The 21,866-nt window shown below is 52.4% G+C and overlaps 1 protein-coding gene across 1 annotated transcript; it reads left to right on the top strand.

Annotated features, from left to right (window-relative positions):
- The first annotated feature begins 1,574 nt into the window (after positions 1-1,574).
- On the top strand, positions 1,575-19,841 carry SYNDIG1L (synapse differentiation inducing 1 like). The gene is made up of 6 exons (XM_043556621.1): positions 1,575-1,730; positions 6,373-6,470; positions 15,727-15,900; positions 16,089-16,567; positions 17,765-17,905; positions 18,064-19,841. The coding sequence occupies exons 4-6, from the start codon at positions 16,148-16,150 to the stop codon at positions 18,220-18,222; spliced, it is 720 nt and encodes a 239-aa protein (XP_043412556.1). The 5' UTR covers positions 1,575-1,730; positions 6,373-6,470; positions 15,727-15,900; positions 16,089-16,147; the 3' UTR covers positions 18,223-19,841.
- Positions 19,842-21,866: the final 2,025 nt, after the last annotated feature.

Raw genomic sequence — 21,866 nt, 5'->3', positions numbered from 1 at the left:
CCAATAGGTTAAACACCAATATCATCAGCCCAGCCCAGACACCGCACAAGGCTTGGGGAGTTTTCTGTCCAGTGGAGAGGAGGAGACCCAAACTCCATGACAAGAGCTCCTGGCTCCTACAGTGCATGCTGGGAACTAAAGTGAACTTCCCCAGATGCTTCATGTTATGTGGGAGTAAGGGGTTCCTGGAGCTCACTATTCAGTGTGCTATGACACCCTTGGATGGGAGGAGAGAGGACTCCCACTGCCAGAGCCTGGTCCCCAGGGCCTCCTTCCACCCCCAGCCCCTGCTTCATTCTGCTCTGGGGTTTACTTTGCCCCTATTTGCCTTCAGAAAATGGGAACACTCTCCCCTCCCAGGCCCCTGGTACTGTGGTGAGACTCAAGACCTGGCACGGAACTTGAAAAATAGCCCCATCTATGCCGTAATCCTGAAGATGAGGGTATCCCCCATGATTTAAAAAAAAAAAAAAAAGGAAAGGAAAGGAAACCAGGAGGCAGGATGCAGGGGGACAGATAAAGAGCAGCACAGTAGGGGAGACAAAGCAGACCGAAGCCCTGGGCTCAGATCTCAGATCTCCCTCTGGGAGAACTGAGGAGAATGTGTACCCACTGAGGGCCTATTTGAGACCAATATGTCACATCCGTCATCTCACTTTGTCCTCATATCACCCCTATGAAGTGGATACAGCTCCCCCATTTTGCAGATGAGAAACCCAAGTCTTTGAGAGGTTAACTCGCTCAAGGTTATACAGTTAATGAGACACTAAGACCAAACCTTAGGCCCATGGTCTTTAAAGCCTGTGCCCTTGCCAGCATAGCACTGTTGTCTCCCAATCAAGAGATTTAATCTCTGAGCACAGCGTCTTCCTGTGTAAAATGGAGGGGGAAGGGCAGGGGGAGGGGAGGATTACATTGCCTCATAGAGTTGTTAAGAAAATTAAATGAGATTATATTGGTTACAAACATAAAAACCTGGTATGGTGTCTGGTATATAGTAGGCGCTCAATAAATGCTTTCTGCTTGCTTGCTTTTCTTCTCTTTAGGTTGATATTAAAACTCAGAGCTTGGGAACCTAAGACCTCCCAAATACTTCAAGAAACCCGAGGGCCGCCCATCGCTCCTGGGGGAATGGGGAAGTAGGGTAAGGAGAAGGACTGAGAAAGGGAGCTCGGCTCCAGGAATCAGAGAGACCTTTCCAGCTGTGCGCCCCTCGCTCCGCCGCCTCCTTTGGGCTCCCCTGACTTCCCGCCCCGCCCCGCCCCGCCCCGCCCCGGAGCTGGGTCCGGAGTGCCTGGTGGGCTGATTCCCGAGCGTGGAAGGGAGACGGAGGGGAGAAAGAGGCGGCGGCGGCGGCGGCGGCAGCGGCGGCGGCGGCGGGAGGCAGGGAGGAGGGGAATCCTCCTCTCTGCTCTCCCAAGTCGGCGCGGAGCCGCCTCGGGCCGGGCTAAGGGCTGCGTGGCGGCGGCGGGGCCGGACCAGGATGCGGGGCTCCCGGGACCGCGCCGGGCGGGGCGGGCGGCGGCGCCGGGCGGCGGGCGGGAGCTGTCCGCGGTGCTGAAGCGGCGGCTGCGGCGGCGGCGGCGGCGGAGGCAGGGACCCGGGGCCGGGAGCAGAGGCGCCCTCCTGGGAGCTCCACCGCGGCCGCAAGGCGGGGGCGCCGTCGTTCACCGGCCCATGCTGGGCCCCCGAGCCCCGCGGAGGAGGCGGGACCGTCCTCGGCGGGACAGGTAAGGGGCCGTCTGGGGGCACGGCGGGAACCCAGAGCGAGACGCCGAGGCCCGATCGAGCTGGGGAGTGCAGTGGGACCCCTCTCAGGGATGGGGGATCTTCCTCCCTGCTGACTGCACCTTGCGCTCCGCAAGAGATCACTGCCAAGTCTATCCCTACCCCTCACCCTACAGACTGGGGATGCTGGGAGGAGCCTGTGGGACTGGGGCCCAGGTAGTCACCTGGACACTCTGACCCCACACCACCAGGCCTTAACCTCAACCTGAGACAGCTCTTAGACACCCTGCCCACAAAGAACGGTAAGGAGAGTATCCCGGACTCCTGTACCCCAGTGCCCACCATGGTTTTGCTCATGAGGGAAATCTGAGCCAGCTTCACTAAGCATCCCTCTCCTCCCCAAGCCTGCTCATCAGGGTGACTGGAGTGGCTGTGGTCTCCCCCTCACCCCACGCTTCAAGATTTCTTTGCCCGGTAATGGCCCTTGGGCCGAGGATGGGCCAGGCCCCTTAGGACTGATTAACCCATTTCTCCAGGGAAGGAAGGAGGTAGCAGAATATACCTTCATTTTGTCCTATGGCCCTCTTGACTCTAATGGAAGAAGGCTGGTTTTGCCTCATACTGCTTGGTGCATAAGGGCAGAGAGTGGAGATACCTGAGCCTTGTTTTCTATTATGTGCCCAAATGCTGGTCACCCTAGACAGAGCCTCCATTTGGAGTCTGCCCTCTTTCTGGCAAGAGTGTGCCGAATGAGCTCATTCAGGCCTGCAAAGTGCTTCCAATTCTTCAGAGCAGAGTTCTCTGAGTGGCAGAATGTAGTGATCAAAATAAAACTGCGTAGAGGAAGATTGGCCTATCACTGTGGCTGACCACTGCTTTGTCCCTATCATTTCAACCCAGCACAAATTCTCCACCCCCACCGAGAGAAAGAGCACTAGACTAGGAGTTCTTGGCTGAGCGCTGGCATTTCTCAGCTTGAGGCCAGTTACCTGAACTCTCTGAACCTCAGTTTCCTCATCCCTAAAGTGGGGATAAGGTAGCTGTTGTGCCCACCTCAGGGAACTGCCTTGGACTCAGTGAAACAATGTGCCTGATTGAAGGCTTGTCATCTGTGGGTCATCATACCAGGATGAGCTGCTGTCACCGTTTCCATCCACTAGCCAGTCTGGCTGGAAGTAATCTGATCGTTGTTACCCCTACCCCCTTTCTCCCAGCCTGACCATGGTTTGCTTTGTCTTTGGCCTCCCTGGGGTCCGTGAAACCCAACTTATAAATCTTGAGGAGCCAAAAGGGTTCCCTCCCCCCTTCTCTTTCATCATCACCTATAGAAGATAATATAGAGTGAGAGTCTGACTCACAGTTTTCGTTGTTTTTTCCCCCCCCAAGAATCACAGATCTAAGGAAACAGCTCCTTGAAGGCAAGGATTGTGTTGTTTTCATCTCTTTGCCTCCCTGCACACTTCCCCTCCCCCATAGCACCTGGAAGATAGTAAGGACTCGGTAATTGGGTGTAAAATAAGAGAATGGAGTGTTAAAATATCTCAGAATAAAAGCATTTGATTGGACGTCTGGGAGCCCCATGTTTGGTCCCAGATCTGCCACTGACTCAAGCAAGTTCTTTTCCCTCTGTAGGCTTCATTTTTCTTTTCTGTAAAAGAGGGTTGGGCTAGATAAGTTCTACCATTCCTGATGTTCTGGGAGGCTCTCTGATGGCCATCTTGAGACCGCAAATCCCTCAGTTCTTGAACACAGCATACCAGCTTCATTAACCTGGTTTTAAGACTAAGTTAATATCCTTTCAGCAAAGAACTGGATTTTATGAATGGAGTGGAAGGGAGCAATAAGAACCTGAAAAAGCCATTTATGTTTCTGATGTTTCCTTAAGCTCCCCCTCTCTTCTTTATTTTCCCGGAAGGCCATGAGTGTGTACAGAGTGGCAGAGCTGGGAGGGCCCCTGCCTCCAGGACAAGATTCTAGAAAAGCACCCCCCTCACAACATTCCTTGTGAGTAGCCAAGAGCCAGGAACCCAGTTCTTAGCCATGTCCTCCTAGGGACCTTGCCTGGCTGGATCCCCTCTCCTAAGAAGACTGGAAGAGGGGACAGTCGGGAGAGATCCATCCCTGGGGAGAGCTTTTTTTATATAAAAACAAAATGAGCTCCTCTGACAATAATTTTCCTCAACTGTGGCAGGCCCAGCCAATATCCAGAAAAACCTCAGCTAATTGGCACTTCTTTAGAGCTGAGTAAGCCATGCCAGTGACCCCCCTGACTTACCCTTTAAGCGCCCCGCCAGGGTGGGGGATCAACCACCACCCCCCACCCCATGTCAGCACTTTCTGGCTCCCAGATGTTGGTGCAGCACTGGCAAAAATCAGCTCTCCAGAATTAACGGACAGTCACTAACCCTCATGACAAAGTAATGGCAATCGCGCAGCACAGCAAGCATAGAGAGGGGCTTTATTATCTACAAGACTAGTCTGTGGGGGTGCTGGCCTCCTGCTGGGGCTAGAACAACTCACCACCACCACCCCCACCGTCTGCAGCTGTTTGGGTAGATACCCCACCCCCAGAGTTGTCAGAGTGCAGGGCATCTCTGGTCACCAAGGTAGACACATCTGGCTCCTCTCTCAACCAGGGAGAACTACCCACTGGCTACTCCTTGTGTTCCCCACCTGCCAACTTCCTGCTGGGGGTCCTACTTGACCCCTTCTGCAACACCTCAAAAGGAAGAAGAGATTAGGTGATCCTGGTTATCTGGGGTCAGGGCGGGGTGGGGAGAATCTAAAGAAGAGGAATAGATAAATGTAACATGGTCATTAAGAAATGAAGTGTGTATGTGTGTGTGTGAGAGAGAGAGAGAAAGAAAGAAAGAAAGAAAGAAAGAAAGAAAGAAAGAAAGAAGAGAGAGATTGAAACATTGAAATATACCCATGCAGGTCCCTTCTGCTGGGCGGCACACATATGACAGAAGCAGAGAATAAAATATCTAGAGACATCTGCACGTTATTAATTATCATCAAGTTCAAAGGCCAATTCATCCATGAATCCTAGAGGGACTTCCAGTCCCAAAGTACACCCCACTCCAGGGAGAAAGTAGAAGAAGCATCCGATTTCTTTAAACCTTTGCCATTTTCTAACCCCCTTTTCTTCTCAGGGGCTTGGTGGGCATCCTGCTGGAATAAGGTCCCCCCTGCTGCAAGGTGGGGGGACAATAAAGACTAATCTCATCCCTAATCTCAACCCTGCTCTTTGTATTCAGTTTCTCTCTTCTCTTTGCTCCTCCTTTATTCTCTCTTCTCCCTCCTTCCTGCAGCTGCCACCAGCACCCACCACCCCCTTCCCTCAAGCAAACCAAGCAGGGAGTGAGGACCTGACGCTCTACCTCTCCTCTCTGTTAGGTGTGTTATCTTCTGCCATTAGATGTACTATTTGCTTCTAAGTGGTTGGGAACAAGCTGCTTCAGTGAGGAGACAGGATGTTTCAGCAAGAATAAAGATTTGATTCCTGCTTGAAAATGGACTAATATGAGTAGTGGTGCCACTGTCCCAATCCTCCCGGTAATTTTCATCTTTGTTAGCCACAAATCCATCCCCAAGCCAATGAATTATGCTCTGAGGGGGAGCCCAGGTTGGCAGCAGATAGAAAATAAGGTAGACCGATGTCTCTGGAAGTGCCTAGGAAGCCTCCCCTGGGAACTGAGAAGTGTTCCAGCCATCCTATTTCTCTTTCCTGGGTTCCCTCCTTCACCCTCTCCTCTCCTCTGCCCTGCTCTTCTTCATAGCTCCATTGATAATTCTCAAGTCTCTGTCTAGCCCTGACCATGACCCAGGGATTCAACTGCATACATCTAACTGTCAGGTGGATTTTCTACCCTAGCATCCCAAGACCCAACTCATCCACTTCTCCTTCCTATCCTGCTCTTCCTTGTTGTGTTAGTGTGTGTGTGTGTGTGTGTGTGTGTGTGTGTGTTTCATTTTACTGGATTGGTACTTCGTGGGCCTTTTTAATATAAATATTCTTTTTTTTTGTTTTTTCAGCTGAGGAACCACTTCCTGTTTCTGTTCCTTTCATCGTCATTCCCATTCAGTCTCTGCTGTGTCTTTCTGAAATTTCTATTAGATGGATGTTGAACCTCTGGGACTCTCCTCCATGTCTCTTACCTTTCTTTCATATGTTCCATCTTCTTGTCTTTTTGCTCTATGTCTTGGGATATTTCATTAACTTGTTCTTTCACATTAAAAAGTTAGTCTTTAACTGTGTCCATTCTGTTATCCAGTCTCTCCATTAAATTTTTAACGTTGTATTTATTTAAGTAATCTCTACACCTAACATGGGGGTCGAACTCACAACCCCAATATCAAGAGTCACATGCTATTCTGACTGAGCCAGCCAGACACCCCACTTTATTGAATTTTTTGAAAATTTAGACAGTTATTTTCATTTTCCAAAACACTTTCATATTCTTTGTTCTTTTTTCATAGCAGGCTGCTCTCATTTTATGGATACAATGTCCTCTTTTTTTTTCTCCCAGGGGATATGAATTGAAAAAAATTTAGAGATCTCTTCTATAAGTTGAATGATTTCAATCTTACTGGGTCAATTGTTCTATTTGTGTATTTAATCCTTCTCTTTTATTTTCATAGAGTTGTTCTTCATTATCCTTTGGTGTCCACTCAGACTTACGAATAAAGGAAGGTATTGACTAGCATAGGCAACTGGTACGGATTTCCTCTGAACTTGGGTAAGTTTGTTTCCCTAACAGACGTCCCCCTTGAATGAAACTTATTCTTACTTCTTATTCTGTTTGGGGCTGCAGGTTTCTCGACACTGATTTCCTCACCAAAGAATTTCATTTGCTCTTTATCTTCCAGAAATTCCTCAGTGTTTCTGTTCCACTGATACCATTTTTTGTTGTTTTCCAATTTTGTTATGATTTCATTCTTTTAGAAATATATGCTTTATCACTTCAATAGAATCTGAAGGAGAAGAGGTCATCACTAGTGCTCAGGCTGCCTTCTTTTTTTAAAAAATTTTAATGTCTATTTATTTTTGAGAGAGAGACAGAGCTCGAGCAGAGGAGAGGCAGAGAGAGAGAGAGAAAGAGACAGACAGACAGAATCCAAAGCAGGCTCCAAGCTGTTAGCACAGAGCTGGATGTGGGGCTCAAATTCACCAGCCATGAGATCACAACCTGAGCTGAAGTCGGACGCTTAACCGACTAAGCCACCCAGGCACCCCTCAGGCTGCCTTCTTGAACCAGCCATCTTTCCCCTGGATTTTCTGTCTCAGTTGGTGGCCTCACCTTCTACTTAATTGACAAAACCAGAAGGCTGGGAGTCATTCTAGGCTCCTCCCTCTCCCTCACTTCTAGTTAGCCACAAAGTTCCGTTCATTCAGCCTCCTGACTCCTTCTTGGTTATGACTCTTCATTTCCATCCATTTTGCCACAGATCAGGGTTAGGTCCCCATCCTCTCCTGCCTGCATTTTTGTACTCATCTCTTCATGGGACTCTTAGCCGCCATTCTCATTCACCTCCAGTGCTTTGTATCCACTGCAGCCAGCCAGAGAGCTCTAAAACTGGGTCACTTCATTCTTGCTACCACTTTCATTGGCTCCCCACTTCCCACAGAAGAGAGCTTTTCTGCATGGAATTCAAGGCCTTCCCACCTCTCCTGTCTTATTCCACCAATACCAAACCTCCCTGGCTTCCCCTCCTTTCCGCTACCTCACGCTTTTATGCTGGTTCCTCAGCTGGAAATGCCCTTCTCTCATTGTCTCACCTGGATGACTCAGATTCTTCCTTGAAGATTCAACTCAGGGGTACCTGGGGGGCTTAGTCCGTTAAGCGTCTGTCTCTTGATTTTGGTTCAGGTCATGATCTCATGGTTTGTGGGTTTGAGCCCCGCATCGAGCTCTGTGCCGACGGTGCAGAGCCTGCTTGGGATTCTCTATCTCCCTCTCTCTGCCCCTCCCCTGCTCGCTCACTTTCTTTCTCTCTCTCTCAAAAAATAAACTAAAAAAAAAAAAAAAGATTCAATTCATATGTCACATGCTTTGAAAGCCTCTTCTTAATTTCTGACATTGCCTCCTCTCCCATCCCAGGATAGGAGTCCCTTATCAGTGTACCTCTAGCACTTGGTCGTATTTAGCACAACTCACTCCATCGTACTGAAATTTCGTATTTGCTAGTTGTATTCCCCCTCAAAGCCGGTACCATTTGTTTATTCTTGCATCCCAAGAACTGGTCTGAATTAACTGCTCAAGAAATTATGCAGATATGCTCCACCCGCCCCAGATCCTAGAAAGTCCTTTCTTATGGGGGAGCCTTAGCACACCTAGCTCACTCATTCACTGATTCACTCATTTATTCATGAGATCAACTGTTTACTGAGTGCCTAGTATACGCCAGGCAAGGTGCTGCACGGATGAGGAAGATACAGTCCCCACCCTCTTGAAGTTCACAATCTGGTGAGAGAGAAAGACGCTAATCAACAAATCACACATATAGAAAAAGACTGTGCTAAGCTCTTTGAGAGGAGGAATTGGAGCCTGGAGAGCAGATAAACAAGGAGCCTAAATCTAGACTGAGGATGTAGGGACATCTCCCTGAGGAAGGGACTTTTGAGCTGAGAGCTGAAGGATTCTGATGTGAGTAGAGACAATGCTCCTGAGAAACGCGACTGTGAAGTGAAAGAGAGGACAGGGGCTGTCGGAGGGAAATGGCACTGAGGAAAGGCATTCCAGTTATCTGTTACTGCCTAAGCACCCCCAAAACTTAGTGGCTACAACTAAAGACATTTTACTCTACCTCATGACCTTGAGGGTCAGAAATCCATGCAGGGTTGAGCTGTGTGATTACTCCACTCCACATGGCAGGGACAGAGGTCACGCAGTGGTATTTGGCTGACAGATGGGCTGGTTTGAGGCATCCAAGATGGCTTCACTCACATGTCTAACATCTTGACAAGACTGGAAGGCTTGGCTCAGCAGGTTCCATCCACCAGAGCTCCTACACACATGACCTTCCAGCAGGGCAACCTCAGAGTAGTCCAGCTACAGACAGGGTGGCTCAGGGTTGGGGGAGTGAGTCTTTCAGTGAGCAAGGTAAAGGATGCATGGCCTTTTATAACCTGGCCTCTGAAGTCACACAGCATCACCTTTGCTGTGCTCTGTGGTTGAAGCAGTCACAAGCCCACTCAGATTAGAGAGGGGGTCTGTATCCCTCCTCTCGAAGGGAGGAGTATCAAAGTATTTACAGCTGGGTTTTGCAATCATCGCAATTGATTTCTTTTTTAAGCGAGAGAGACTACAATATGTTTAAGTGCCATTAGGAAGGATCAGGAGTGAGGAGCAGCTGAAAACAGGGAAAAAAGGATAATCAATTGTGTTAGCTCCCTGAAGAGGCAAACTGAAGCAAAGAAAGCCAAGTTCTCATTTTCCCTCGATTCTGATTCCGCTGGCCTCGCCCTCCTCCCCACCCAGACCCCTGGCTTTCTCTCTCTAGTGTCAGATGCAGCAAGCTGCAGCCAAGACTCTAGACCAGAGATCATCAAATCCAGCCTCAAGCCATCTGCAAACAACCACCGTAGCCACAGCACTTCACAGTTTGCAGTATGGTTTACACATTATCTGACAAGGGGATGATCTAGCACCCAATCGTCAAGATTTCACCTTTTCCCTGGATTTTAATCATTTATATTTAATCCTCTGCCTTACCAAGAAGATCTTGCTTTTATCTTTTGGTTTAGAAGCAATCACTCTTGCTGTGCCGAGAGATAGTGGCCAACAGCTGAACGTCCTCACAATGAGTCTGTATCTATATGAACCCAGACCTTAAGGTTATCTAGGGAGCCACCCTGGGCTGCTAAGTCACCCCCCATCTCCTAATCTTTTCACAAAGTTCCCATTTCCCATTCCCTTCACTGAAGCCCTCAGTTTTAACCTATTGGAGACCAAGTCTTCGACACTGTCACACCCACACTATTTATCATGGCCCTTGGCACACAAGTAGGCTCTGAAAGGCGCAGTTAAGTGAGAGCCCAGGCTTTGGATTCAATGAAACTTGGGTTCAATTCCAGTCTCCATCACTGTTTAATCTTGGACAAGTTACTTGACCTGTCTGAGCTTCAGTTTATCTGAAAAATGGGACATAATCACAACCAGCCCCGCTGGTGGTTGTATGGTTTTGAGATGAAGCATAGGAAACACCTAGCTCATGTGGGGTTGCAGTAAATCATAGCTGTTATTTTTTTGTGTATTTATTTATCTTGAGAGAGAATCCCAAGCAGGCCCCGTGCTATCAGCGCAGAGCCTGATGCGGGGCTCGAACTCACAAACCGTGAGATCACGCCCTGAGCCGAAACCAAGAGTCGGGCGCTTAACCAAATGAGCCACCCAGGCGCCCCTACTAGTCTTATAGTGACTATTAGAGCAGCAGTTCTTAAAGTGTGATCCCTGGACCAGCAGCTACGACACCACCTGGGAACTTGTTAGAGATGCAAATTCTCAGGCCTATTTCGGAATCATAAATGGTGAGGGTGGAGCCCAGCAGCCTGGGCCAAGTCGTGCAGGTGATGTCAGTGCACACCAATGACCGGAACCACTGCCCTGGGCAACTTCTGCTTCGAGGCTGCATGTAGATCACCTTAATCCAGTTAGGCGGGAGCAGATTCAAAGCCTGGTTTCTGTGCCTGTAAAGGCTGCTCTGTTTTTGGTTTGCTCCTGCTCCTTGGGGTTACCCCATAAGAAGTCCCAGTTGAAAACCAGGGGTGTTTCCTGGGGCCCCTCCTTAACAGGCCCTGAACTCCCATCCCCTCCCCGCCTCGGCCTCTGATACTGCTGGAGGGAGAAAGTGGCACCAAGGGTCACACTCACCTCCCCGTGTTTCTTTTTCCTCTAGGATCTTGGCAATTTGACCCCTCAAGTTCTTGCTCCCTTGGTGATTCTTTGATGCCTTCATATCTTTCCCTAGTTTTTCTAACTGTTCTTGGCAATTGGGTGTGACATAGGTTAGTCTGCCACTTCTTTCCTAGAAGAGGAAGCCCCCTGTCCAGCTGTGACTCTCCCACTAGAAATGATAGGGTCAGATGAGCTTTTAGAGCAGTTTGGTTCCTGGCACGTGATGAAAAGCTCAATAAATGTTAAGTTATTGTTCTTCCTCTCCCAATAGAATCTCAGGGCCGTATTGAGCTGAGCTATTAAAAATGAACCCCTTGTGCCCTTCCACACATTTTATAGATAAGCAAACTGATGTTACACCATGTAATTGGACTCCAGAACAATCAGACTCTAGTGGAGGCTGTAATTGGATCCCAGTGGATTCCCGTATGGTGTCCTGTCCCCAGTCTGGAGGTGGCGTTGTGCTCTCGGTCTCTAAATCAGGAAGTGGAAAACATAGGGCCCAGCTCAGTTCTCAGCTCCAAAGGAAACAAACTGGGGGCTGTGGCCTCCCAGGTCCCCCCCTCCCTCTCCTTTTGTGGGGCCCAGACCTCTTGCCCAACTGTACAATCGAGAGCAATCTCCTTAGCTTCAGAATTGCAGACATCTCGAGGCGCGTGGGTGGCTCAGTTAAGCGTCCAACTTCAGCTCAGGTCATGATCTCACAGTCCACGGGTTCGAGCGTCGCGTCGGTCTCTGTGCTGACAGCTCGGAGCCTGGAGCCCGCTTCGGATGCTGTGTCTCCCTCTCTCTCTCTCTCTGCCCCTTCCTTGCTCATGATCTGTCTCTCTCGCTCTCTCTCTCTCTCAAAAAAACCATTAAAAATCATTAAAAAAAAAAGAAAAGAATTGCAGACATCTCATGTCTTCCCTCTGGAGCAGAATGCACACACGTGTGCACATGTGTGCACATGTCACACACACACGCAGAGGCACGCTCACCAGCAAGTAAGCAGACATACAGTACTGTCTATACAGCAGGCACACACAGCCCACATGAGCCCCAGGCAGAAGTGGAGATGAAAATTATCCTCTGAATACTGGTCCTTTACTCCAAAGAACAGGGAGAGGTAGCCCTCAGCAACAGGCCAAAATGTCAGGCAAGGCTAAGGATAGAGAAGCCTGGGCCTGGAGACCTGCCACCTCCTCCTTCTGGCCAGGGCTCAGTGCTGGGTCCCCAGGATCAGTTTAGCGGACTCCCGTGTGGCCCGAGCAGGTTTCGGGGGTGAACATGACCTGCTAAAGAACTGTGACCCTTGGCTGGACTGTGAGTAGGTGCTGTAGCCCATAACCTGGTTGCTTTATGGAGGCGGAGGGTGTGTGTGTGTGTGTCTGTCTGTCTGTCTATCTGTGTCAGGGCAGGCTTTGACACTGTGCTCAGCCTTTACACCCAGACGGAACCCCCAAACCTGGCAAGGCTTAAAACCACTTTTAGATAATTCGGCCCGGAAGAAATCTGCGCACTCAATTTTTTTCTGATTTAAAAGAAGTACATGCTCAGTGTAAAAAATAAATATGGGAAACAGGAAAAAAATGGTGTAAAAAGGCAAATGAAAAGCACCTGTGCTCCCACCCCTGGCAATAATCACTGTTGACGTTTTGGCAGAGTTAAGATTGCAGGCACATAGCATTTTCTTTTCTTCCCTCTCACTGAATCCGCAATGAGCATTTTCTCATGTCATTCCTCTTTGTAAACCTGTTCGAAGGCCTTGTACCACTGGATTGTTGTACCACAATTTATTTAACTTGTGCCCGATTGTTGGACATTCAGGTGGCTTTCAGTTTGTCCCTGTTGTGCAAACCCAGGATCATACATCTTTGTACATGAAGCCGAGAAGCCCCTGCCCAGAGGCACAGTGTGGTGGAGGAGAGTGTAATCCAGGAAAGGCTTCGTGGCTTGGGTTTCAGTAGCTCAGCTGGATGCACTTTGACCAAGAGAGGATGGCTGGCAAGAACAGGGGAATGAGCTGGGACCCAGCTGCCCCTTCCTGTCCTGGACACGTGCCCTGCAAGTGCCCCTACGGTCTCCAGAGCTCTGGGGCCTGATTCCTGGCCACAAGGATCCTTCCTTTTCTTCTGGGGGGATCGGACAGGTGACTGCCAAGGTCTCCTATGCCTCCTTCAGGACATAGGGCAGGGTGACTTTGATGCATTAGTCTGCTGTGAGGGCCCTGGGGCCGGTCCTCTCCACCACACCCTGTCAAAAGGCGCCCACATACCTCTGCCTACGCAGATGACAACAGGGACCCTTGAGGCTGTAAGCAGAGGGAGCGTTAATTAAGACCAGCTAGAGGAGAGGCCGGGGACCTTTGGGAGCCATGTCCTAGAATCCCATAGGGTGGGCAAGATGGAGGGCAGGACCAGGGGGAGTTGGGAAGCCACGGGATGGTGCTACGGCTCCACTGTGCATCTGACAAGGAGATGCCTTGCCTTTGCTTCCTTCAATGTGCTCGAGGCGCCATGATAGGGAAGGTGGTACGTCACTGGATTCTGAGCGTGCTCATCTATCCCTGAGTCTTGACAGAGGACAGGGAGTGGGGGAGCTGACTTCTGCAGGGCTCCTTGAGGCTATGGGCCCACGGAGAGCTAGTGCCACCATCAGCGATCATTTAATCCAGCCCCTCTTACTGCAGATAGGGAAACCGAGGTGCCAGATCAAGAAGCTAATGGGGGCGAATCAGAATGGAATCCCAGTGTACCTGACTCCCAAACCCATGAGCCTTACGCTCCCGTGCCCTTCAATTGTACATCTGCACGTCACATCTGCTGGTGTGGGGGAGGCTCCGACAAGGACTCAAACACTGCCCTCCGGGGTCAGAAGAGACCAGTCCCGCTGGGAATCTGCCCAGAGGAGCCCAGGCACAAGCCTAGTCCAGCAAGCTTGGGTACTCCAAGCTCCCCACCTGCAGGAAGGAACCCGTCCACATATTATAGTCCCAGGCGCTCCCTGCATTTTGATCCATAGAGAGGAAAGAAGAGGGAGAAGAGTGAGACCCTGGCATTTATGAGCTCCGCCCCTTCCAAGAACTGCTGTCCCATCTCTGCATGCGGAGAAACTCCTTCCACAGCTGGGTGACAGCCCGAATGGAACTTGTAACTGCTTAATGTGCCAACAGAGCCCCCAGGTGTAGGGCAGCCCAGCACCATCCGTGCCCTCCCTGGGTGATGAGTTGGGCACTCGGGCCACACGCCGTTCTTTGGGTCCTTCCAGGATTCTGTTAGACATTCTGGGAGCCCCAGCCCCAGAGGTCACACTTCTCCGGGCTCAGAGCCTCTGAGACATGGCCAGGATAGCCTTCTCTTGCTCCTTTGCCTCCAGGCAGGCAACAGCCCTCACTCCTCCCTCATAGCAGGCCAGCCAAGGGACCCTGGCCCCCCATGGACCCACCCTCAATGCCTCCCCCTGGTCTTGCCTGGGCCTCCCCTGCCCCTCACTCTGTCCCATTCCCCATTATTCCTGGGCCCATGCTCTGTCTTCAGGTTTCCCAAAAACCAACTTTCTAGAATCGAACCACTTCTCTGGGGAAGAAAGAGAAATGGCCAGGCTCTGGCTGTGAATTCTTTTTTATTTTTATTTTTTTAACGTTTATTCATTTTTTGATAGAGAGAGACAGAGTGTGAGTGGGCAAGGGGCAGAGAGAGAGGGAGACGCAGAATCCGAACTGACAGCACAGAGCCCGACGCGGGGCTTGAACTCACAGACCGTGAGATCATGCATGACCTGAGCCAAAGTCAGACACCCAACCGACCGAGCCACCCAGGCACCCCTCTGGCTGTGAATTCTTGACAGGAGGTGGGAGTGGAGAAGGGGCCTAGACAAACCTTCCCTGGGGGCAGAATTCCCTCTCCACACTTGTCCCTTTACCATCAGGCCAGAAATGACCTAGGGTGGCACAGAAGCCCCTCCTTACCATGTACAATGACGCATCAGCCATCTCTTTGGATCCTCAGAACAACCTTGTGGGTTGGGGAGGAATTATCATCTGCACTTTACAGATGAAGAAACCCAGAAGGGCATGATTATTTGCCCAAAGTATCAAGGCCAAGACTGACTCTCCGATCTTCAGATTATAAATCCAGGGCAAGACATGACCCTCTCACCCTTCAGCATCATGATGGGGCTGGGAGGGAGAGAGAGGGTCCCTGGGGGGGCCTGCCCCCTTTCTCCATACCCCACTTCTACATGCCACACCCGGCATGTGTGTAGGCTTTGCTGTAAACACATTTATAGGCTGCCTTTCCCTCCTTCAATCAACCCTGAGCACCTACTATGTGTCCCTCCCAGGTGGGCATCTACACTCTAGCCCATGAGTGTGTCTACACTTCAAGCTGGGATGTGCAAGTCCAGACTCTAGTGCTCCAGAGGCCCTGCCTTAGATCCCACAGGACTTCCCAAAGCCACAACTAACCTTAGAGGGGAGATTAGTCTAAGGAGCGTCCCCTTAAGACCATAACTGGAGAGAAGCATCCTCCTCTGCGAAGAATCGACAGCAATTAGCACGTGGCCTATGCGGAGCTCTGAGCTAAGCGTGGTCCCATCCAACCCTACAACAAATCTTCCTCAACCCAGTATCCCACCGGCCACCAAGTCCTGCCATTATCTCCCAAGGCCCCTCCCCTTCTCTGCATCTCCTCACCATTGAGTCCCAGCTGTCCTCAGCTTACCTGAAGCCATGGCAAAGCCTCCTATCGGTGTCACAATCAGCTCAGCCCTCTCCAAGACACTCTCCCCACACAGCCATGGGAAGCTTCTGGACCCAAACCCTATCCTATCGCTCCTGCCAAGACCCCTGAAGCCCCCTTAGACCTAAACAGGGCTGCGTGGTCTGGCCACACACCCCATCTCACCCCTCCCTCTCTACCCTGAGAGGCACCAGCCTTCTCCCAGGCTCTCAGAGCGAACATCCCTTATCGAGGCCTCTGCATGAAATGTGTTCCCCTCCCCTTGCCTTGCCAACTGGTCCTCTTCCTTCTATCTCAGCTCCCAAGCCTTCCCTGTACCTTTGTGTCCGTTCCGTGCCTTGCACGTTCTTACGCCCCTTGCTGTCCTTCCCCTTCAGGGCAGGTGTCTTCTCCGCCACCGTGAGCTCCGTGAAGACAGTGCATCCTCCTCCCTCTCTCTGCTCCCTGCCTTTCTCACCTTCGTGTCCCCAGTATCTGTACAGTGCCTGGTGGGGAGCTGATGCTCAACCGATAAGTGTTGACAGGATAAATGAATGAACCAACTCTATGAGGTGAGTACTGTGGCTACACCCAATTTGTAGACTACGAAAAGGAAACTCTGAGAAGCTCAGTGGCCATCTCAAGGTCCCACAGCTGGCCAATGGTAAAGGCAGGGTCTGAGGGCCTGAGTTCTTAAACATTTCCCGTCCTGCATCCAGCGCCCCGGACTCAGCATCTATCTGTCTTGCTCGCCCATCAGGCCCTCTGAGGACAGCTCAGCTGGCCCAGGCTCCCCTCCCTGGAGCTGCCCCCAGAACCATGGAGAGTCTGAGTGAACTGCAGAACCCTTTGCTGCCTCGGAGCCCCGCCCCCCTCCATGGCCCTTACCCCTACCCCGAGGCTTCGCCCAGCTGGTCATGCCAGGAGAAGCTCTACTCCTACCTCCTGGGTGGTGCTGGCTCTGCTCGCACCCATCAGCTCCTGGACCCAGGATCCCTGCAGCTGGCCGTGGAGGCCTGGTACAGGCCCACCTGCCTCCTGGGGAGGGACAAGGTCAAGGAAGCCAGGGCAAACAGCTGTGAGACCAGCTTCACAGAGAACAGGGAGCCCCAGGCGGGGCCTACGCTGCGGTCCACAGAACCTGGCCAAGCAGAAGAGGATGTCACCATCCAGACTGTGTCCTACGGGGTTCAAGAGGAGCAGCAGGGCCAGGAGAATGACCAGGAGGAGGAGGAGGAGGTGAGTGGCTGTGTTTGAAATGCAGATTCCCAGGCCAGCCTCTAGGTGTCGAGATTCAGTGGGCCTGGCTTGGGGCCCAGGAATCTATGTTTCTGGCACAGATTCTGTCCATACTTTGAGAAACACAAACTTGGGTTGACTTGATTTTTTTACGTTTATTTATTTATTGTGAGAGAGAGAGACAGCGTGAGTGGGGGCGGGGCAGAGGGGAGAGAGAGAGAGAGAAAGAGAGAGAACGAACCCCAAGCAGGCTCCATACTGTCAGTGCAGAGCCCAGCGTGGGGCCCAAACCCACAAACTGCAAGATGTTGACCTGAGCTAAAGTCAGACACAACCAACTAAGCTACCCAGGTGCTCCAATGGCTTAATTTTGTAATAGCATTTATCATTCTTGTTTTCTTTTTTTTTTTTTTAATTTTTTTTTCTTTAATTTAACGTTTATTTATTTTTGAGACAGAGAGAGACAAAGCATGAACGGGGGAGGGTCAGAGAGAGGGAGACACAGAATCTGAAACAGGCTCCAGGCTCTGAGCTGTCAGCACAGAGCCCGACGCGGGGCTCGAACTCATGGACCGGGAGACCATGACCTGAGTCGAAGTCGGCCGCTTAACTGACGGAGCCACCCAGGCGCCCCTATCATTCTTGTTTTCTTAATTACATAAGTAATTTAAAAATACAGAAAACCGCTGGAAGAGAACATTATTATTTTAGTCGATGATGTTCTAGTCTTTTTTTGTTCAATCTTTTTCTCCCACCCTACTCCCCCCCAGAAAGATCTTGCTGCACATAGTTTTATAACCAGATTTTCCCCTCCAAGCACCATATCTCAGTATAGCTGCACGTAATTTAATATTTGTCTACGAGGTGATTTTTAAGGGTTTCCTGGTATCCCATTGTATGTTCTTCCTCCACTTATTAACTCAATCTCCTGACCACTGGGCGTTGAGACTTTCTCCTCTTTCCCAATTACTGTCCGATGATACACAAGCCTGCACACTGACACTTGTATTCTTTCTTTGTATGCTTGTGCTAATTCCAAAGGAGGGAATCAGCGGGCCACAGTTCAGGCTTTGGGTAGAGCGGGCCGAGCCCAACCTACACTCCCCCCCCCCGCAGCAGATGACACTACCTGTGGCCCCACATCGTTGCCACTGGTGATCCTGGGCCCGGTGGCAAAAGCCCACCCGTGTTTTGCAGAGTGATGTGACGTCGACGGACAGTGAAAGTGAAGACAACTTCGTGGCGCTGCCGCCCAGGGATCACCTGGGCCTTACTATCTTCTCCATGCTCTGCTGTTTCTGGCCCCTGGGCATCGCTGCCTTCTACTTCTCCCAGGGGGTAAGAGCACAAGGGGCCCAGGGCATCTGCTCCTGCTCCCTCCCTCCACTGGAGGGCTTGACCCTCCATGCGCAGGACCGGGTCAGAGCCCCCGCAGGCTGGGGCTGGGTTCCCAACCGTGGGGACACCCCCTTTCACCAGCACCTCTCTCTCCCTAGACCAGCAAGGCCATCTCCAAGGGAGACTTCCGCCTGGCCAGCACCACCTCCCGCAGGGCCCTCTTCTTGGCCACACTCTCCATCGCCGTGGGCGCCGGTCTCTATGTGGCCGTGGTGGTGGCTCTGGCAGCTTACATGTCCCAGAATGGCCATGGCTAGTAGCCAGCAGGGCCTGGCATCCTGGCTCCCCTGCTCCGCCTGAGGAGGCAGTGAGGCTTGGGGTTGCAGGCTCTCTGGAGAGCCCCGGCCCCTGAAGACAACCCACAATCCTGGCTTGTTGTGGCCTCCCAGGCTGCAGCCTGCAGGGCTCCACTGTCACTTCTTCTTGTCCACAGCCCCCAGCCCCAGAGCAGAGTCTGGGACACCACCCTCTAGCCCAGGCTATGTCAGGAAGCAAGAGAGAATAGGGCTGCCCATCAAGCCATCTAGGCAGGACCTACCTCTGGCTTGAGGCCGGCCGGGAGCTCAGCCTATTCTGCCCCCCGCCCCCCACCCCCGCGACAAAGGGTTGCCTGCTCTGCCAGAAGCCCACTCCCCAACTCTGCCAGCCTCTCCACAGAGAAAAAGCAGGAGGTTACTGGGAGATAAAAGGACACCTGGGGGTAGGGGACCTGACCCAGTTCTTTTGGCTAATCGGAGTCTCCACACTGGGGACAACCTGAGCTTCCCCAACTCCACTCTCTGGCCCCATGAGGCCAAGACCCCCAGCCAACCAGGAGCGAAATACATAGAGACACAGGGACCCCTTGCTCTTTCCGGCTCTCTCCTGCGGGCTTGTAAGACACCATAGAGTCTAGATAGAGAAGAAGAGTCTCGGGCACGTAAGCTCTGCACCCAAGGCAGGGTCTTAGAGCTTCCTTGCGCAGGAACAAAAGACAGATGTAATGACAGAGGTCCTGCAATATTGCCAGACTACTTAGGCCTCCCTGCTCCACCCCCGGTCCTCACCTCCATCACCCTTTTCTGGGCTCCTCCTGGGAGGTCTTGAGCTAATAAGAGTGTCCTTAGCGCACCAGTCACTGAGCACAGGGCCCTAGATCCAGCCCTGTGGGAAAGCAGCAAGGAGAGACCCTGGGGAGTCATGAGTGTAAATGAGGGGCAGGATAGAGGACTGGCATGGCTGCTGGGCAGCCCAGCAGTGTTCAGAAGGCTTCCTGGAGGAGGTGTTCCTTGAGCAAGGTCTAGAGGGATGAGGAGAATTTATCTAGATTTGTTTCCCCATAACCCTTCGTATTCATGAACAGGGACATGGCAGGAGTCTCCCAAACTATTTGGATTATGCCTAGAGCATCTGGGCTGGAGCCAAACTACAGCCATTTTTGAGGACCCCACCACCTCGGAGAAGAAGGTTAGGCAACATGTCTCTCAAAGACCAGTGATGTTTTCCCACCTCTGAATGCAGGGGGTCAGCCGTCTTCACTGACATCCCTAACCAGGGCTGCTCTCAACACCTCCAGCCACTAGGGAACATCCAGAATTTTAGAGGCAGCCAGGCAGCTGGGGGGGGGGGGGGCAGTATATTGGGAGGGCAGGCCTGTCCAGGCTCAAGCAAAGGACCCAACTGTGCAGGATCTGGGGACTTGGTCATTCCCAGGCTGCATCCAGAGCCCAGGGCTGTGGATCGACCACTGACCCACCTTGTCCCATCACCCTCCCCAACCAGGCATTGCCTCACCCTCCACTCCCCGCATCCCCTGAAGTCCCACAGGCCCAGGATCAGTGGTTTTAATATCCCCCTATTGTATATATTTATCCTTGTAATAAACATTTCTGTAACACTGGTGCCCTCTGGGCCTCTTCGTGTCCTTGCCTGCCTCCATCTTTGCCTGCAGCCCACCGTCCTCCAAGACTGACCTCCAGCTGCGTGTGTGCTGCCCTGGGCCCCCAGCAGTCTTCTCAAGAAGGTCTCGGGAGGAGGGGTGGCCAGAGTACCCACCCACCCCACCACTGCTCTGCTCAGGGTAGCCTGGATGTAGGGTGATGGCGTGCACTTGACTCCAAGCAGGACAAGACAAGGTCCGTGCCTGAAGAAAAATCCCTTCTAGGTCAAGAGCTTGCAGGTGATTGAGGCTCCACTGAGCTGCCTGTAGCTATTGCCCCCGCCCGAGACCCCCAGGAGCCCGCCGGGGCCAGCAAAGGGACCAGCCTGGCGTCTAGATCACCTTGCGTGGAGCGCCCTGGGGGAGGTGGGACAGGCACACCCACACCTGTATGTCCTCCCGGCAAGACACAGCTATGCTCTCTTGCACACACACATGCTGCGTGGGCTGGATGCCCCGGAGACAGAGATTAGCACCAGATGTATATTAGGGGCTGCTCTTGGGATATCATTTGAGGAAGGGAGGAGGAGGCAGATCTGGGCAGGGGGAGGTGAGACTGTGAGGCAGGCCTGAACGTAGTGGGGTCTGGAGCCAGGATACCCTTCAGAGTTGACCCAAGTTGGGACAAAGAGCCAGGCCTTTATACCCCACCCCCCCCCCGCCCCCCGCAGCAGTCATTGGGTGTGGGCCATCCAGAAAAGGAGAGAGGCCTAGGGTGAGGAGGCTTTCTCCAGCTGGGGCAGCCCCCCACTGTTTGCCACGCACCTGCAATGGCTAGAGGACCAAGCCTGTCCTTCCTGCAGCTCCCCCCACCTCTGCAGCGGCCCCCCCACCCCCGCCACACCGGCCACACCCACCACAAGGCAACAGACCCGGCGGTGTCACCTAGCACCACTCAGCATTTACCTCCACACATCGAAGGCTGCTCCCTGAGAACTCTGCAGCTCCAGGCCAAGGACAGGCCAAAGTGCCAGAGAGCCAACAGCCCTGTCAGGAGGCTTCAACCAGTGACGATGGGAGCTGGTGGACAGATAACCCCGACTCTCTGCCCTCTGGCTGGGAGAAACCAAGCCATGTCCTACACTTGCCCACGGCAGCATTTTGCTGGAGACCACGGCCCTCACTGGCCGCCTTCCTCCCCCCACCTTCTTCCTCACTCCCCTGCTTTGCTATCTGCGGCCATCTACGTGCAATTGAATCCTTGTGTCTGGGTCGGCTTATGGGGGGGACACAAACCAAAGCACATGTATGCATATGTGTGGTACATACATGTAGCACACACAGGCACATGCATGTGCACACACATACAGATAGGCACAGGCGTGCAGCCATGCACACACACACACAGGTACAGCCCACACGTGCACAAATATGCAGGCCCACACTCACAGGTGCACACACACAGGTAAGGGGTAAAGGAGACGTGGCGGCCAAGGAGTCTCATCTGGCCCTGCCCGCTGTGCAGTCTCACCCCGTCGCCAGCCCGGCCAGGCCCCAGAATGGGCAGTGGGCAGCACACACGGGCAGTCCAGGCCCCTGTCTCACAGCCCAGATGATCCCCACCTCCTTCCTAGCCCCCCAGAATGCTGCCTTCAGGCCTTGAGACAGGGGAGAAGAAGCCAGATGATATCTTATGATCACCTGCTCCCCCTCCTTTTTACGCCCTCCCTTACCCCAGAAGCAAATTCAGGCTCTGCAGGAGAAAATGGAATCAGAAACGGAGCCCCCAGGGGCTCCCCTCCCACACAGTCCCTTAGAAAGGGCACATCCTGCGGAGCCTGGGCTCCTTCTGATCAGTCCCTGCAGCAGGGGCAGGAACTCCTCCCAGGTCAAGCTGAGGCCTGCCTCTGGGTGCGCCTAGGGCGCTTTCTGGGCCTGAGCCTCAGCGCCTGAGGCTCCTGGGAGAGGGGGGAGCTTGCTGTTGCCGTTACCCCCTGCAGGCTGGCTCCTCAGGCTGGCAGAGAGAGGCTGGGGGCAGGGAGG

This window comes from Prionailurus bengalensis, chromosome B3, assembly GCF_016509475.1.
Source record: "Prionailurus bengalensis isolate Pbe53 chromosome B3, Fcat_Pben_1.1_paternal_pri, whole genome shotgun sequence".
NCBI lineage: Eukaryota > Metazoa > Chordata > Mammalia > Carnivora > Felidae > Prionailurus > Prionailurus bengalensis.
Note: the sequence above shows the minus strand (reverse complement) of the source record. Positions and strands in the feature narration are given on the sequence as shown.